The 18,648-nt window shown below is 38.1% G+C and overlaps 1 protein-coding gene across 9 annotated transcripts in view; it reads left to right on the top strand.

The window, feature by feature from the left end:
* The window catches only part of DST (dystonin), a 296,528-nt gene extending 278,937 nt beyond the window's left edge, over window positions 1-17,591 (top strand). For 4 of the 9 annotated variants that reach the window (XM_057414090.1, XM_057414089.1, XM_057414087.1 and 1 more), the window contains 12 exons: window positions 744-932; window positions 1,683-1,812; window positions 2,596-2,759; window positions 3,123-3,285; window positions 4,711-4,865; window positions 5,031-5,105; window positions 5,975-5,992; window positions 8,317-8,434; window positions 11,389-11,588; window positions 12,051-12,161; window positions 14,535-14,658; window positions 16,349-17,591. In XM_057414090.1, the coding sequence (XP_057270073.1) occupies window positions 744-932; window positions 1,683-1,812; window positions 2,596-2,759; window positions 3,123-3,285; window positions 4,711-4,865; window positions 5,031-5,105; window positions 5,975-5,992; window positions 8,317-8,434; window positions 11,389-11,588; window positions 12,051-12,161; window positions 14,535-14,658; window positions 16,349-16,614 (1,713 nt within the window). In that variant the 3' untranslated portion in view covers window positions 16,615-17,591. Of the gene's footprint in view, window positions 1-743; window positions 933-1,682; window positions 1,813-2,595; window positions 2,760-3,122; window positions 3,286-4,710; window positions 4,866-5,030; window positions 5,106-5,974; window positions 5,993-8,316; window positions 8,435-10,565; window positions 10,635-11,388; window positions 11,589-12,050; window positions 12,162-14,534; window positions 14,659-16,348 lie in introns of all 9 variants that reach the window. The other 5 variants (XM_057414085.1, XM_057414088.1, XM_057414086.1 and 2 more) reach the window with 3 other exon arrangements.
* The last annotated feature ends 1,057 nt before the right edge of the window (window positions 17,592-18,648 follow it).

Here is an 18,648-nt window from a genome sequence, read left to right as displayed (position 1 = left end):
TGCACTGGGAGAAAATGATCCAGCTGTTGAGAACTAAACATTTAAAATACCCACAATGATGGATGTGAATACCATGCTTCCTTAGGTTTTATTTCAAAACTTACAGGGCTTTAAGAACTAAAGCAGATGGTCAATCTTCTTTGTATGTATTAAAGGAAATACTGCCTGACACTTCCCATGTGAAGAAAGCCAATAGTTTCGGCACGAGAAACTTGGAAATTGCAAAGGAAAGATAATACAGGCAAATCTGAAGCATTTTCTAATTGCATTAGAGAGGATTTCAGTCCAACCTAATCTAGATGATTTCCAAATTATATGAGTGGCTACAAGTAGGTCTCAGAGGGTGTACCATACTCTCAGCTGCTAAGGTGGTATTTTCTGTGTATATTATGTTTAAAGAAAACCAAAATACTGTTGTAAGCAAGGTATGGCTTCAGGAGTGCCCAGGAGGAACAGCAAATCCTCTATGATTCACTAACTTACACATATTGTTTAATAACTTTCTCAATATGTTGCCCGAACATGCTATTTATTGCATTTAACAGCACCTAATACTGAATATCTGGAGGAAGAAATGATTGAACTGGGAATTCTTGTTGCCTAGATGAGCCACTACATCTAGCACCTTTGATAATCAGTAGGCCTGGGGGGAAGCTCTGGATTTACAGTTAACAAAGCAATTTTGAATACATTTGAAAAAATTTCAGATGTGCACATACTCATACATTGGTTCTTTTATCAAGGTCTTAGCATGGGCAAAACAACATCAACAGAGACTGGCAGGAGCTCTGGCTGGGCTTATTGCTAACCAGGAATTGCTGGAAGCCTTGCTGTCCTGGTTGCAGTGGGCAGAGACTACCCTTACCGAAAAAGATAAAGAGGTTATCCCCCAGGAGATTGAGGAAGTTAAAGCACTTATAGCTGAACATCAGGTAAGGCATAGTAAATGACACTTGTCTTACACATTCCACAAATGCTGCTCACATTTCAGCTAGGCTTCTTGATTAAGTTTGAATCTCTCCTTAGCTATTTTCTCTCCTAGTAATCAAATCCCTTTTCAGATACTCAGTTGTGTGGTTTGTATGTAGTTTATTCAACAGAGGTAAAAAAACCAACCAAACAAAAATTCAGTGCCATATTATTCTAAAAGCAAACCTACAACTCTCCATAAAAACAAGCGTAGTAATAAAAAGACCCCACGTGAAATATATGATAATGCTGCTGCCTTAAGAACTGGTGTTGCAATGGGGCTTGAGTGGTTGGATTTCCAAAATAGGTTTATGAAGTGCCAGAGGGAGCTGCTGGTGCAGTGAATACTCATAGACTTACCCCATCAGAGCTGTCTCACTTGTATGAACTGCAGTATGGACAGCAGGGAACACCTGAGTATTCAGAGTTAGAAATCCTTTATACATCACCTCACCATACACAGTTAATAAAGGAGTATGACAGACTTTTTTCAGATTTAGCCTTCCTTCAACAGCCAGCCTATAGTGGTCTTAAAAGCTTATACTGACAATTTTTCTTGCCTGCAAAGGCTATCTGTATTTTTTGTGAAGCTGACATTTTAAGAGACTTTTTGTGCCATTCTTGTAACTTTGGTGTTTTGCTATTGTATGTGTTTTTCATTCCTGTGGTCACTTTTGTGTATTATTAATTAAAACCACCTCTGTCTATTGCAGACATTCATGGAAGAAATGACCAGAAAACAACCTGATGTGGATAAAGTTACAAAGACCTACAAAAGAAAGGCACTTGAACCCACTCCAGTACAATCTCATATTCCTGTCCTTGATAAGGGGAGAGCGGGAAGTAAGTAATGAAGTATTCTGGGACATAGCTCTGTCTATAAAGATAGCAGATTACTAATAATCTGATAGGTTTGATTGGCTTTTAGTGAAACAGGGTGAAATTCTTCTGACTGATTTTTCTAATTCTCATTTTTAATTGTGAGGAAATTTCTCATAGCAGACTTGTATTTTTAAATTTTGTGCTATACCTCTTGAGTACCTATTTTTAATGCATGCAGCTTTCATGTGTTGTTAAGCTTCCAAGAGTGTGCACTTGCTAAGTCTTTGCAAATATACCATTATCTGAAACTGCAAACAACTCTTTTACATAAAGATGCAGAGACAAAATTTTTGCTCTTACTGTCTATGGAAATTTTAGGTATTCAATTAGAAAGTGTGTTCAGTGAAATTGAATGGAAAGTGAATCAAGTAAGGAAATTGCTTTTTGTGTTTTTACATATGCTTATCCGTTATATTTTGTACTTACCCATACATTGAACCTGCTTCTAAAATCAGGTTATTTACTTCACAACTCTCTGAGAGGTTTACAGATATTTAATTTAACCTTCAGTTTCACTAGTACAGCCACTACTAGCTGCTTCTGGCTAGACAAAAGGTACTTTAACCACAATGCGGTCCTTCCCCAGCAATGGTTAAAAAAAAGTCCCATTAGATGGAATCATCAGGATGTGGACGCATGATTTGGGACAGGAAGGAGTAGTTTTAGGAAGGTCAAGTAGCTTTTGTGTGAATGTTTGTTTTGTTTGAACTGGGTGAAAATACACATTTTGTCATGTTTTAATAGGAAAGCGTTCCCCAACACCAGGCATATATCCGTCGGCAGCCCAGGCACAAATCGAAACCAAGAATCCACGGGTAAACCTTCTAGTCAGCAAATGGCAGCAAGTCTGGCTTCTGGCCTTGGAAAGAAGAAGAAAACTCAATGATGCCTTGGACAGACTTGAAGAGGTCAGAAAAGGACTGTACAGAATATACATAATATTTTTGCCTAATTTTGTTTACCCTGATTTAGTGTAAACAAAATCATTACTCTAATTAGATTATCAATACTGTGAATATTGTAAACTACCTCCATATTTGTTGTTTTATACTGTACAATACACTTAACTGAAAACACTGATACACGTGATTTAACATGCTTTAAAAGCTGTCATTCTCATTTTACATGTGAGAAGTGAAGATGTTTACAATGTTTATATAGGCCCCCAAAGAACCAGTTATTCAGAAGAATGCAATTGATACCTGCGTCAATGATTTTTTTCTAGACTGATTAATTTCAACTGAAAGAAGTTCTTTCTCTTTTTTATTAAGCTGAGAGAATTTGCCAACTTTGATTTTGATATTTGGAGGAAAAAATACATGCGGTGGATGAACCATAAGAAGTCTCGTGTGATGGACTTCTTTAGAAGGATTGATAAAGATCAGGATGGAAAGATAACAAGGCAAGAATTTATCGATGGAATTCTTTCTTCAAGTAAGTTTTAAAATTAATGTTGAACTTGGAACAAACCTCTCATGAAGTCTTACTGTATATAGTGGACCCTATGCAGTTTTGTGTGTTAGTCACAGATTACCATTTTAAAGTCATTAATTATGTTTGTTCTAAATATTTCTACATTCTAGAACCTCTTTCTTGTTCTTTTACATTCTGAATCAGATTACAAATGTCATATTTATATTACTGGCTAATTAATAGTTTGCTGGGCTCAGACTATCATTCCTACAGTATACTAGCCACTTCAGCAATTACTTTTCATTGACTAACCAAATTGTAAAATGTACCTTATATAAAACCTGTAATTTTCAAAGTCAGTTTGTATGTTCATATGATTAAAGAACTTACATGGAGTAGTTTTGATAATAGAAGGAGATCATGTAATTTCTGAAACTAGTGTTTCCATGTACCATGACCGTATTCATCTACCTGCATAATGAGGATCAAAATGTCAAGCAATCAAACTGGGAAGGGACTTTTCCTAGTTTTTCTGGTGGATTGATATTCCTTAGGTATGCACAGTTGGTTTAATGTAGTCCTTCCACATCATGTCTTTGTGTGATCGTATTACCCTTTAGCAACTGACAGATAAGAGCCTACTACTTAAAATAGTCCTTTATCTTCAGATCATGGAGACTTCTGCTTTGAGCAGTGAAGATTCAGAATTAGGCTGCTTCAGCATCTCATGTTATTCTGTTTGAGAATATTGTAGTGTGTTTATTTTCCCCCTGCTTTAGGAAATACAATAATATTGTCACTGTACATAGTCATTGCTGTTTTGCATGAATTGACAGAATTTGGTAAAAAAACCCTGATACCACCAAGTTACTCATTTAACTCAGTTGGCATCAGTTTATAACTGCTGAATACTCAGGATATAATCCCTGTTCACCATGTTGAAATTTTCTTTAACCATTTTGTAGAGAATCTCTGTGTGGGTTAACATTCTGCTGTTGTGAGCTCCATCTAAAGAAGGATTTCACAAAACACCATGCATGTTTCTGCAGTGGAAATGCCTTGCATTCCAAATTTACAGTGAAAGTCTTACTTGACCTTTCCTCGCTAATAATTTGTCTTGTTAATTTGTAGCATTTTATGCACTTTGAAGGTCAAAATGTTTAAGAAAAAAATATATATACATCTTACAGTTTAATATGTGCCCTCACTGTGTCTCTCTTCAAGCCACTCTGTGATACTTACTTTAATCCAATATCTAGATAACACTGTTAATACAATTTTTTTTCCAGAAAGATTGCTTCACTTTCTTGAATGTCCTTGGTTTTTTATAAGCATTATTTGTCACCTAGTGTCTAAAAGCCTTATAATATGTGTGCTAAAGCCTTTCATTGTAGTGGGATTGGAAAGCCAAAAACCTTAGCTTTTGTTGCTGTCTTTCCCTTACAGAATTCCCAACAAGCCGACTTGAAATGAGTGCTGTTGCAGATATTTTTGATAGAGATGGTGATGGATATATTGACTATTATGAATTTGTAGCAGCTCTTCATCCAAACAAGGATGCATACAAACCTCTCACAGATGCTGACAAAATTGAAGATGAGGTATATTCTCTGCTTTCTTAGATCATACTCTGATCTATGGGGGTCCTGTTTTCTAATAATTAATTTTATTTTCACTCCTATATAATTTGAAGTTTACCATCTACACAGATCTTTAGAAATGTGATATTTGCAGTAAAGTAATTCTCCAGTTCTGTTTTTTTGCAGGTTACGAGACAGGTAGCTAAATGTAAATGTGCAAAACGGTTTCAAGTGGAGCAGATTGGGGATAACAAGTACAGGGTAAGTCTTCTAAGGACCTTCTTAGTTCTTTAAGCTTGAAGATTCTTCATAAGACATGTTTTATGCAACAAATGAGACTATATTAATTTACAGGATTTTTGTATGATAATTACAGATTTCTTTAAGCTTTTCTAAATATTATGGTTGGTTTTTTTTGTTAGAGAACATAGGTGAAAAATATGGGAAAATACTGCTGCTTGTATTTATTTTCGCTGAAATTAGTGAAGCTTGCTTTCAGTGTACAGGAATTTTTTTAAAGCTAGCCGCACACACACTTGCATGCATACATACAACAGCTCCTTAAAAACCAATCTTTCTGCCTGGATACCCAAAGTGTTTAAACCATAGCTGATTTTCTATTATTTCTATAAAAACAGTGACTGATATTTTCCTGTGGTACTCTGTTATACTTCAAAGATCTTTTACCAAAGCACATTTAATCACTTTTATCCTTCCTTGTTTTATTGGAGCACACTGTTCCTTCTGAAGTGTAAGAAATGCATTAGAAATCTGCAGAAAAAAAAATAGATCATGGGAAAATAAATATCACATTGTAGAAGAAGATCTGCCACCCCTAGATTCAATAACCAGAACAATTTCAGATGAAATATTCAATATTTGGCTAAGAGAGATTACTAAATACTTGTAGATTAATTTGAAAGACCACAGAAACAGCAATGGGAAGGCAGCAAAGGCCTTGAATATTTTCTAGTATTCAGTCTCTGGATGGCTAGCTACCTGCTCATCTCTGAAGCAGATTCTTTATTTAGAACGTCTAATGTTGTGTTAGTTTGCATGTGTTCTAGAATCACGTAGAGAATTTCCTGTAAACTAATCGTGTCTTTCTTCCATTTTTCATTTCTTATCAGTTCTTCCTGGGAAATCAGGTATAAACCAGTGGAATGTGTTATGAAGTTTCTTTTTTTTCTTTCTTTCTTTTTATGTTTCCTAACGCATAGTGGTTTAAGCTTGCAGTGATCAGTTGTCTTGCCATCCTTTCATCTTCAGCTAATTCATTGCTGGTCAGCTGTGGTATTTCTTTATATGCTATGGAGAATTCCTTGTCTCAGGATCCTTTCTCTTTAATTTCTCATACACTTTCTTTGGCCATTTTCCTCATTAAGGAAATTACTTTTAAAGGAACCAGATAATGGTCAGCAGCAACTCAAATAGTAAAAAATCTTGAGCAATTGCATTAAACTGCAATTTTAGAATGACTATTATTTTATCAGTTTTCAGGTTTATAGTACAATGCTTCAAAACTCTGTTGTATTTTTTAAAGGCTAATAACAGTAATCAGATCCCAGTGTCATATCACTTATTTATTGCCCATTAGGCAAAAGGTCCTTTCGTTTTCATCAGCATGCGAATTAAGGAGATTGATCAGGAGCCTAGCTGATTGTTGGCATTTTATGCACTAACACAGTGAATCGTTAAATACGTATTTTTGAAATGGGCAAAAAGAACCTATAGCAAGTTAGCTGAGGCTTCTCTAGTGAGAGTAAAGTTTTATGGCTGTTGTGAAGAACAGGTGTTTTTGTAGATTAAACTGGACTTCTTTTATGTTTTTACCTCTGATTATTTGAAACAATAATTTTTCCCGTTCAAGGGAAGTTGGTATCCAGGCTATTTTAAGAAGAAAACGGACTGAGTTACCATTAGGAAAGATGCTTTTGATAGATACCTGTGTTACTTTCAAGGAGCCCCACTGTATCTGATCCTTTATATAGTTGTCTGATGGGGTCTAACTGCAGAATTAAGCTAGGATGGGGTAAAATACAGGCAAGAAAAAAGTATCTTTAGAACCTCTAGAAAAAATGCTCTAGAAACAAGGCAATGAAAATAAACAACGTCAGTTTAGATACGTTTTTTTTAGACTTTGATCTACATATATAAAACGGTTCTTTCTTCAGCACATATTGAATGCATTATTAAAAAGCCCTTATGAATAATGCTCATATGAATGTTCTTATAGCACAAAATTCATTATTAAGTGGCAGCTTTGCTTTTGTTTGGTTCCTAAAAGTAATATTCCTTTAAACTTACTCTCTCTTCTTGGTTTAAGTAGTACCAAACAACTAAAGCTATTTTACAAGCAGGGAGCATGTTTGTGTGGTTTGCATTTAAAGCATTTCAGTCCCCTCATGGGAGCAAGTAGGTACAGTTGAACTATAGCCAGCCTTCTCCAGAGGTCAAAGATTATCCCAAGGAGTTGTATTTGACTTCTTTTGGTTTCAGTAAGCGCTCTGTATGATGGTGTGAGAGTTGGCCCAATGATCCGATACAAAAATGAATGTGTTAGTGGCATTGGCTAAAAAGTACTGAATTCTTCTGGTTAGTTTTCATGAAATTATGGGGTCATCATTTTGGTCATGTTTTATTTGATCTGGATTTGGACACAGGTACTGCATAGGTTTTGTTATGCAGGTTTCAAGAGCAAAACATATGTTAGGCCTGGCCATCAGCCCTAAAGAGGAATGGGCTAGTACTAGAGCTAGTATGAAACAGGTTTTTGTGCATCTCTGAACTGTGAAGAACCTTGATGGGTAGACAGAAGAGTGACAAACGGTTTATAACAAAGGATAATACTAATAACAAAGGACAGTAGTGATAGCTATCGATCATTCATTGCTTCTTCGAAGTTCCCGTCTCTCTGTGCACCTCACTATAGGTGACCAGCATCAATGCTATACATGAAAATATTCCTATAAGTGAATCAATTGATAGAACTGTGCAACACTTGTAATGCATTGAATTTCCAGCCTACATATTGATTGTTTAAAGTAAAGCTGCTTTCCTTTGAGCTGACATTAAATTCTAGACTGTTGCAGAAGAGAATTTGCTTATGATCTTAACAGTGAGATAATGAAAATAAGTCTTCATTAATTTACACAAACACCAATCATAACCAATTAAATAATGTGTTACTAATTTCACTTCCTTTATGAGCTCAGACATTTGAGAATCAAGCATAAAATTAAACCTGAGATTCTTTCTTACCATCCTGCCATCTCCTTTGGATTAATGCAGCAGCGTCTGATTTGAAATCTTAACAGCTTTAATAACCTGCATAAATAAATCTAATATTTAGCATTTACTAATCATTAAATATCAAAATAAACTTTTTAAAGTGTTTAATTCTTAACCTGTCAGTGCTGAACTACATCTGAATGACTGAGAACCTCAGATTATTGTTTGATTTTTGTTGCAGTTTGGAGACTCTCAACAATTGCGCCTTGTTCGTATCCTAAGAAGTACAGTCATGGTTCGTGTTGGAGGTGGCTGGATGGCACTTGATGAGTTCTTAGTGAAAAACGATCCTTGCAGGGGTATGTAACACAACTGTTAAAATGGACCTGCAGGCAATTATTTGGATGCAATCACCATTCATTGTCTCGAGGTGAAGATTGAATTGTATAAAATGGCAGTTCTGTAAACATCATCTCACCAAATGTCACATAATGATCTGTTTTTTGTAAACTTTAAATCTCATGATTTAGATCCTGTTCAGTTACACTGATGTATGTCTAGAACAATTGTGGTGTCTTGTGCACAGTTCCTCCAGCATTAGAGTATTGTAAATAAGAACTGATCTTGACCCAGATAAAGTTCATGGCACATAAGCTGCTTGTATGACTTTGGCAGAAATAGCACAGAGAAATGTCCAATAAAACCTCCTCCACAAGAGAGAAATTTTAAGGCAGTAATTCAAAATAAGGCAGTTGAATCAAAGAGTAACATCAATAACAATAAAATCTTCTCTGGCCAGTGGTTGCACCCAGGCTTTCAGGCTCTGCCTCTGTGGCCCTGTCTTTTCATTGGCATCCTCCCCAGAACCACTTTGCAGAGCCCTGAGCCTTGTATATAGCAAGTGGAAAATTCTCTGGTCAGGATGACTTTGGGCTCTGGAGAAGCAGGGAGTGCTCTGTCACCATGCCTTCCAGGGTATTGTATCCAGTGCATTGTTTTATCAGTACACAGCAATGTAATGACATCTTAGATTAAGAAAGCCTACTTCTGTAGTGGGAAAGTAGACTCTGTCTGACGCTGTTCTTGGAGAAGCAGTTTGAGATATGAAAGAAGCCATTTGTGAAGCTATCCCACAGAGCTTCTGATTTGGGACCAAGGTTTCCAAACAGTATGATAGAAACCTTGAGAGGGTGAGAACTTGTATTTGTAGCAATTGTTATACTAAGTCCAAGGATGTTACATCCAAAAAGAAGCTACTGCATTCTCTCATTAAATCCAAAAAGAAGCAACCAGAAAACCTCTTAAGGGCTGACAGTATGCCCCTAAGGCCTAGAAACCTTTATCTACAGGCTTAAAAGGTAACCATAAAATTTATTGTCATAGTATCATAAAAGAGCTGTCATAGCCTTATGATGACATCTGAGTTCTTAAGCAGTAATAGAAATAGTCCTTTTGCTTACCAACATATTACATACATTGTTTATTAAAGAAATATAATGGTAATACTACATTCATTGGCAACGGGCCACATATATAACTGAAATTTAGCACCTGATTCTGCACCTACTGCTACAGGAAAGTGATTTATGCCTGCATCCTTTAGAGCTTTCTACTCTTGTTTCTCAAAAGTGGAGGGCAGTGGGAAATGAAATGTGCCCCAGAATATCTGACTTCATTCATTAGTTTTGATGTATCCTAAACATTTTGTCAGGCCTATTGACAGGTAGACTGGTGTAATTCCCATTTGGGTTGACACCGAGAGATACAGTCCTTAACTGTCTCACTAATTATAATTCCGTATTACTGTCCTCAGATTAAGAGTTCTGTGGAACTTTATTGTTTGGAACTCTTTTTTTTAATAAACCTTGTATTCTATGTATCTGTATAGTATTTTCTATAGTACTTTATCCCTTTTTCATGGAAATACCTGAGCAGATGAGAAAGTCACCACAGTGGGTCTAAAGGAATGCTAATCTCTGCAAAAACATCTGGACACTGGACACTGTGCATTGGTACCTAATCCTGGTCTTGTTGAAGTTAGTGGTACAAAGTAGTCATTAATGTCAGTGGTGCAGTTTCAGACTTTTCCTTAAGCGCTTCACCTAGAAAATCTGCATTTGCACTAAGGGCTTCTTGTCTATTCAGTTAAATCACATTTCAAAGGAGTGTTGTAAACAGCTTTAAAATTGTTTGACCTAGTTATATACGATATCTATAGAAAGCTTTTATTACTTCTTTATGTCAGCAGATAAATACCATTGTTACAGACATATACTTGGGACTGCAGCCAAGTCTGTCCAAGAGCTATTTCCTCTTTGCCTAGGAGACCTTTGAGAACTCACCTCAGAGCACTTAGGGGCAGCTTTTGCTCTGAGTCCTGTCTTTGGCCTGGTGCTCCGAGTCTCTTGCATATGCAGCTGCTGTACTTGATTTCTTCTCTTGCTAACGGTTTTCTTTAATGTGACCCATGTCCTGTGTCATTTTTTCTAGTTCATCATCACGGGAGTAAAATGTTACGTTCGGAATCAAACTCTTCAATTACCACTCAGCCTACTATAGGTTGGCAAACCCCTCTCTTTGTCTCCCTCTTCTCCTCTTCTCCTCTCTCTTCATTTCCTTCCCACTTTTTAAATATAGATACTTTTAACAATATGCTTCACCCATCACATTTAGCTTAATGTGTTCCTACATGGGCTGGTGCTTTGCAAGCTGAATTTTTTTGACACGCTTTAAGAGTGTTTCAAAAACAATTGTCATTCACACTGACACAGTTAAATCCTAACATGTCTTGCATCTATTCTTGCAGAACATTCTCTCATATGTGTGTTTGTATGTGTGAGTGCTTACCCACCAATTACCTCATCATAGTTTGGATTTTATGTTCCTCATTGCATGTTGCCAAACTACATAGTTTTGGATAAATATATTTGCTGCTTTCCTGTAATTTGTACTTAGCAATTTCTTCTGGAACATCCAAGCAAGTATTATTTATTATGAGTAGCTGTAGAGTTAGCAAAACTGCTCATCAGGCTGTGTCTATGTATTAATAGTTGATTGATTAACAATGATATAGCACGTTGAGCATTCCATTATCATGCTGACTTCCTTTGACAGTGGTTCATTCCTGCTGGCATAAAGTATTAGAATAAGCGAGTTCTGCACATAACTCTTCTGTGTCCAAAATAAATGCATTACACAGTAATGCATTTTATTTATTGTTAAAATGTGTTGGAGTTGGCATGGCGAAAATGACTCTAAACCGCCTTGTGACAATTTTCCTGTCTGACTAAATTAACACCTCTCTTTGCTGCAGCTAAAGGGAGGACAAACGTGGAACTGCGTGAAAAGTTCATTTTGGCAGATGGTGCCAGTCAGAGCATGGCAGCTTTCCGACCAAGGGGCCGTAGGTCACGACCTTCTTCAAGGGGTGCCTCTCCCAACAGATCTACTTCTCTGTCAAGTCAGGCTGGCCAGGCAGCTGCTCCACAAGCAGTTGCTACAAGTACACCGAAGGTAAGGAGAAACAAACAGAAACAGATCTGGGTTAACAGATTGGTTATTTTTTTTCTCACTTGCTCCAACAATACTGGTGCTTCTCCATGGTGCTTCCATAGGAAGAACTATCTCCATTTTATTTCATAGTCTGGGGAGGATCTGAGAAGTCTTTTCAGTGTATTTCCTCTACTGCTTATTTATGGCACAGGAATAGAAGAATTCTTTACGTATAAGGCACCACATGAGCTAACTGGCAATTTGGGAGTTGCTCTGAAAGAGCAGTGAAGCTCTCCATTTAATTTAGAAAATAAGTTCTTCCATCGCTTTGTTTCAGAAGTTTTGTCATCAGCTTTTCTTTCTGCTTAGTTTTTACTACTACTATAAGATTTGATCTCCCTGTGACAACCTGGGTATCCTTCTCCATGACATTGTTTTCCATCTACTGTTCTTCATATTTTGATTTACCATTGTTTCATACAGACACCCCATCATTTAACACGCAACTATGGTAAACCATGGTTGACAAACAGCAAAACGTCAACTCCTTCTAAGCCACCAGAATCCTCAGACTATCAAGAGTCATCTGCAGAGGTACAGTAAGGACAGAGATTCTAGTCTAATGACCTTCCTTCACTAAAACTGTCACCTCACTAACAGCCACTAGAATTTCAGTGCTTCAGAGCTGCAACATCTTTGGCATATTAATGCATTGTGTTTGTTTTAGAGCTTTGTCAAATTATTTCTTTCCTTATTTTTTTTCCTTCGCAAGTTTTTTGTTTGGTTTTTGTTTGGGTTTTTTGTTTGTTTGTTTTTTTAATATTCTGTTTCTTATGGTTTTTGACTTTCAGGAAAACTCAGCCTCAGTGCATTCATGTTTAAAGTGCAAATGGTTAATAAATCCGTGTGCAATGAATTGATTGAGCAAATGTGGAAAAGTAGGAAAAATCACAATCTCCAGTGCAAAACCAGTAAATAAAGAAATATCCAGTCACTGTGAAGAAGATGGTACAAAAGACTGACTGTGATACATAAATGTTTCCAACAACTGGAAGTTTTGTTTAGGGGGGTAGTGACCAATCGTTGCTCTAATAAGATAACTATTTGATGACTTAACAGGAAATGAGCTTTGGTCTTATTTCCAGCCCAGGACTTGCATAGAAATTGCTGCTGTAACAATTAGGATTGTGCCAGCATTTAAGTTGTATGACAAAAATTTGAATGGGCCTGAAGCCAGAGTGTCTCCTCTCATGTCATTAGTGAGTGAAAAGATTGCAGCTGGATCAGGCTGCAGACTGACTTGTCACTTGTAGGAATTACTCTTGCCTTGGGTTAGACGTAGGGCTTGGCAAGGGGAAGCTTGTGCCACCATCACCTCTCTTGTATCTGCTTTTCACCAATCTGCACTTTGATGCCTGTTGCTATTCATGTGACACCTTCTGGTGCTGGGTTTACATGACCTCGGTGTGGCTTGGCTCAAAGATGCATAACGAACTTTTCACTCCCTCCTTCTGTGACGGTGGGTGCCTTAACTGTGCACACTGCAGGCTTGTGTATGTATACAGCACTTCAAGCACATGGGGCTGTTGCTTAGAATAAGTAACAGTAGCACAGAGTTGAGTCAGTTTCAGTTTCTAATATCTCTATTTCTTTCATCTCTTAGCTGATTGTAAGATTAATTGATGGTACTTAAAAGGTGTTGTTTGCATCAGATTATGATGAGGTGAAAGCAGTTGGTATTGATTTCAAATGGAGGCACTGTATTTATTTCCTGCTCTTACAGCTGCCAGTGAGTTTCTTTTATGTAAACCACTGTGGTTTAAGATTATAAATGGAACAAGTAGGGTAGGGTAGGTTGCAGTGAATTTCTGGGGCGTTCTGCAGCATTTTCTGCTGAAGAGAATGGTTATTCATTTTACATGTAGACTGCATTTAAGTTTAGGGCAAATGTTAAGAATAAGCTTAATCTCTTCTTGCAGTGGTACAAGATTGCACCAGATTCTATACCAGTGCCTTGCCCAAAGTGCAGAAGTGGAAGTAATTGGGATCCTTCCTTCAGTAATTAATTCTACCCCACATTTTATGGAGATCAAAGGCACAGAACACACAATGCCAGTATACAGGCCACTCACCATGCCACATTCATCACTGCAATGTTTATTCATTGTTTTGGATACTTACTTAGTATTTTTGTGTTCATTAAATTAATATGGATACTGTGGTTTTATATGAATGCACCTCCTATCTTACATTCTGCGTGCGTTTTGAGATTTGAGGATTTAATTCTTGTGGCTTTGAAAGAAATTGTCCCATTTGGGACAGATAGATTGTAAGTCGAGACTCATTTTATTTCAAAACTGCGAAAGCAGGCAGGGGTCAGCTTGTGGAGTAGAGACATTTCAGACAATATATTGAGAACAAGAAAACTTTCTAAATTAGTCTTATGTCCTTTTTTTTCTGCAAGAGGCTTTGAAATTCAGTAGTTTTATTTTGCCTTCAAAATATTTGTGAAATTGAAACAAATATTTTCATGACCTATAACCAGTGTCAGAATGGTGGAAAGTGAAGCTATGCAGACATAAAACCTCCACTACTTATCTCTGTTTAAGTCATGTACCATCAACTAATCTTAAATGCTTTACTAATTACAAGAAGGTAGTATTTTTCTTTCTTCATATGCATTGAAATATGCATAAAGAATGCTAAAGGGTTAATATCAAGCAGACTGTTAAAGTGATTTTGTTGTTTGACATTTGGACTACATCAAATATTAACTGCTAAAATTTCACATCATGAAAAATGTTGTAGTGACTCAAATCAGTATTTCAGATTTGCAGTGAATGTTGTTATGATGATCATCTTCTACACTGTGAGCTACCTGATACCAGCCAGACCTTGTCTTCAGTAGTGGCAACCAAAAAAAAGCCTTTTTCTTTTTTTTTTTTTCCTTTTTTTCATTTTGCATAGGGAACACCAATTCAAGGAAGTAAGCTCAGACTGCCAGGATATCTATCAGGGAAGGGTTTCCACTCTGGAGAAGACAGTGGCATCCTGTCAACAGCAGCTACCAGAGTCAGAGCTCAGTTTGCAGGTGAGTGTCTTTACTTCAGAGCTTGATCTGCCACTTGCTTTGTTTTCCACCTGAATGCTTAGGGCATGTTAGCTTGTGAGAGAGATGTCCGGTGAGTGGGAAGGAGTGAAAGTCCTACCTTAGTATGGCTAAGGGTGCACATAATCAGGGTAATGGTCCTCTGTTTACATGGTTGCACAGCCAGTACATTCAGCTATGGGTATGTAAATTCATGACTGCAGTCTTCTTGACAATGGTATCTCCAGTGTATCTGCCTAAGGAGCTAGGGAAGAAGTATTTGCTTAAAAGGTTCGGTTCTTCACAGTGTTCACTGTGATGGAATAAGGTTGTCCCTTAATCATGACTTGTCCATTCCTTGTGAAAGAAAAACTGTGGGGAGCAGCTGTAGATGATCTTATTAACGGAATCATAGAATCGTTAGGGTTGGAAAGGACCTTAAGATCATCTAGTTCCTACCCCTCTGCCATGGGCAGGGACACCTTACACTAAATCATATCACCCAAGGCCTCGTCCAATCTGGTCTTGAACACTGCCAGGGATGGAGCATTCACAACCTCCCTGGGCAACCTATTCCATTGCCTCGCCACCCTAACAGGAAAGAATTTCCTCCTTATATCCAACCTGAACTTCCCCTGTTTAACCCATTACCCCTTGTCCTGTCACTACAGTCCCTAAGAAAGAGTCCCTCCCCAGCATCCCTGTAGGCCCCCTTCAGATACTGGAAGGCTGCTATGAGGTCTCCACGCAGCCTTCTCTTCTCCAGGCTGAACAGCCCCAACTTTCTCAGCCTATCTATCCCATAGAGATTTTAGAAAGAGTATATGAAAATAGAAAGCAGTGAAGCTGTGCTCTTTCAGGATCCTCAGAGCAGCTCTGTATAAGGGAAAGGGCTGGATGGTTAGAACAGAAGATAGCTTTACTGGCTTTCCCTCACATCTTAAGCTCTGTAAACCATACTGAGCAGTACTGGAAAATCCTGTTCAAAGAGTACATGTCTTCTATAGGTGATCTGAAACGAGCCACCTAAGATTCCAGTTTCAACTTTTATGTTGCTCACACCTACAGGGAACAAGATTTGTTAAGATCAGAAATATTCAATAAGTAGTGGGAAAATTATGAAAAAACACATTAATGATCTTCTGTTACAGATTCTTTGTTGTGGTTTTTTCTTCATGGCACATTGTCTGGGCAGGCATTCACTTTAGCAGGATTGCGGAGAGCTCATTTACTCAGCCCTTTCTTTGGGAGAATGTAAACTCTGCCTTTGTTTACTTACAGCTCTCAACTGTATGGGTTTGACCTTTTTTAAAAAGGGTACATACGTTAAGAAATCCTGAATGCATGAGGAGGCCAGATACTGAATTCTTTCAATTCATAGCTGAGAAAATGGCAGTGGAAAGAAAGGCTCTGGCTGTTGAGTGAATATACAATGTGTTTTTAGTGAGCAAAGAAAAGTTGCCAGGATAATACATTTTTAATGAGATGTGCTAGTGACAAATTAACTATGGCTCAGCATTTGATCTCGCATTTCCTTCTCTTTAGTGGGAGGTATGGCATCATCTAGCTTGCCTGGCAGAGAAGTTTAGTTTATGCAATGAGGAACGTTCAGGGTTGCCAGAGACCCAGCAAAGACCTGCACACCGTTTCCATCCTTACCTTCAATACTGATGGATATATTCTCTCTCTCTAGAAACCAGAAGAACGCCAAGCAGACCTGGAAGCCGAGCAGGAAGCAAGGCTGGCAGCAGGTCAAGCAGCCGCCGCGGCAGTGACGCATCTGACTTTGACATTTCAGAAATCCAGTCTGTGTGCTCAGATATGTCAGAGACTGTTCCTGCCACAAGCAGACCGACACCCCGAGCAGGTTCTCGGCCAGGATCAGCCAAGCCTTCCAAAATTCCAACTCCCCAGAGAAGGCCACTAGCCAGCAAACTAGACAAGTCCTTGAAGAGATAATATGATTGGTTCCATAAAGGTCTTTTCTTTTTGCATTAAGTATTTAAGTTCATAAGATGTAAAATATTATGTAGAAAATATTGTGAAATATCGCAAGAGGTGGATTTTTAATTCTGCAGATGGCCTTATTTGTGTATTTGTCTTCTTATTTTATGTGTATAATTTTTGTCAGATTTTGGTTTTGCCATATCCTGTGAGAAGGGGGAAGAGTTTTAATGTAAACTAACAGTTGTACACAGTAATGTGTAGAAAGTACACTAAAAATAATTGCCGAATGTACAGTGTACCGAATGTACAGTAAGTTTCTGCAACCTCAATAAAATAGGCCTATCACTATGTCATTAGTTAACAGTAAAGGATACCTCATGATTTTTCTTTAAAAAAGAAGAAGAGAATACTAAAAAGCCAAAAGACACAATTACACATTTTGAGCTAACTAAACAAACACTAAAGGATGTACGGCAAAGATACTAAGGAATACAAACCCACTTTCACAGTACCCTTATTTATACAGCATCTCTCAGAGAACTCACAGAGTTAATTAAGCACTTGCCAGTAATATGATACTCCAATACCTTGCAGCATTTCTGTGCCATTGCTTTCAATGAGGCCAGACACATTCTGGATATCTGAACTATTATTCTGTAAGAATATCAATATAAAGTGCATTCATGTAAATGTGAGGTTTTCTTTTGCTTGAGTGGATGGTAGCACTGTATCATTGAACTCATTTTGTATCAAAGCAATTTTGCTTGCAGAAAGCTCCAAAATAAACATGTCCCTTAACTTTATTTCTATTGTATTTCTTATTTCACAGGAAGATAATTTTCTGCATTATGTTTTAGGGCATATATAATTTCAGATGACCAGTAATTGCCATAGGAACATACGCTTTAATGTAATTTCCCATTGTCAGCAATCAGATTTTGGTTAGCTACTGTATTTGTTTAATAAAACACTAAATTGCACATACCAGATCATATGACATTATATGTAATTATTGTGTGTTGAAAGTTATTTTGTCCATGTTAAACTGTGACATTTCTATACCATGTATGAAAGGCCTGAAGACCAGTTCAGTTGCTCTTTATGTCAGAGATATATTTTTGCTGTTGATTTGGCTGGATGGCCGCACGCAGAGTTGTTGTCCATGGCTCAATGTCCAGCTGGAGACCAGTAACAAGTGGTGTCCCTCAGGGATCGGTGTTGGGACTGGTCTCGTTTAACATCTTTGTCCGTGACATGGACAGTGGGATTGAGTGCGCCCTCAGCAAGTTTGCTGATGACACCAAGCTGTGTGGTTCGGTTGATACGCTGGAGGGAAGGAATGCCATCCACAGGGACCTTGACACGCTTGTGAGGTGGGCTGATGCCAACCTCATGAAGTTTAACCATGCCAAGTGCAAGGTCCTACACCTGGGTCAGAGCAATCCCAGGCACAGCTACAGGTTGGGCAGAGAAGAGATTCAGAGCAGCCCTGTGGAGAAGGACTTGGGGGTGTTGGTTGATGAGAAAATGAACATGAGCCGGCTTCAGTGTGCACTCGCAGCCCAGAAAGCCAACTGTATCCTGGGCTGCATCAAAAGGAGCGTGACCAGCAGGTCGAAGGAGGTGATCCTGCCCCTCTGCTCTTGTGAGACCTCACTTGGAGTATTGTGTGCAGTTCTGGTGTCCTCAACATAAAAAGGACATGGAACTTGGAACAAGTCCAGAGGAGGGCCATGAGGATGATCAGGGGATTGGAGCACCTCTCGGATGAAGATAGGCTGAGGAAGTTGGGGCTGTTCAGCCTGGAGAAGAGAAGGCTGCGTGGAGACCTCATAGCAGCCTTCCAGTATCTGAAGGGGGCCTATAGGGATGCTGGGGAGGGACTCTTCTTTAGAGACTGTAAAGGGTTAAAACTTAAACAGGGGAAGTTTAGGTTGGCTATAAGAAGGAAATTCTTTCCTGTTAGGATGGTGAGGCACTGGAATAGGTTGCCCTGGGAGGTTGTGAATGCTCCATCCCTGGCAGTGTTCAAGACCAGATTGGACG

Source organism: Pezoporus wallicus, unplaced genomic scaffold (genome assembly GCF_028554395.1).
Source record: "Pezoporus wallicus isolate ANWC-B61680 ecotype Strahan unplaced genomic scaffold, APGP_CSIRO_Pwel_v1 contig_6428, whole genome shotgun sequence".
NCBI lineage: Eukaryota > Metazoa > Chordata > Aves > Psittaciformes > Psittacidae > Pezoporus > Pezoporus wallicus.
The sequence above is the reverse complement of the archived record's forward strand: the minus strand, read 5'-3'. Positions and strand labels throughout refer to the sequence as shown.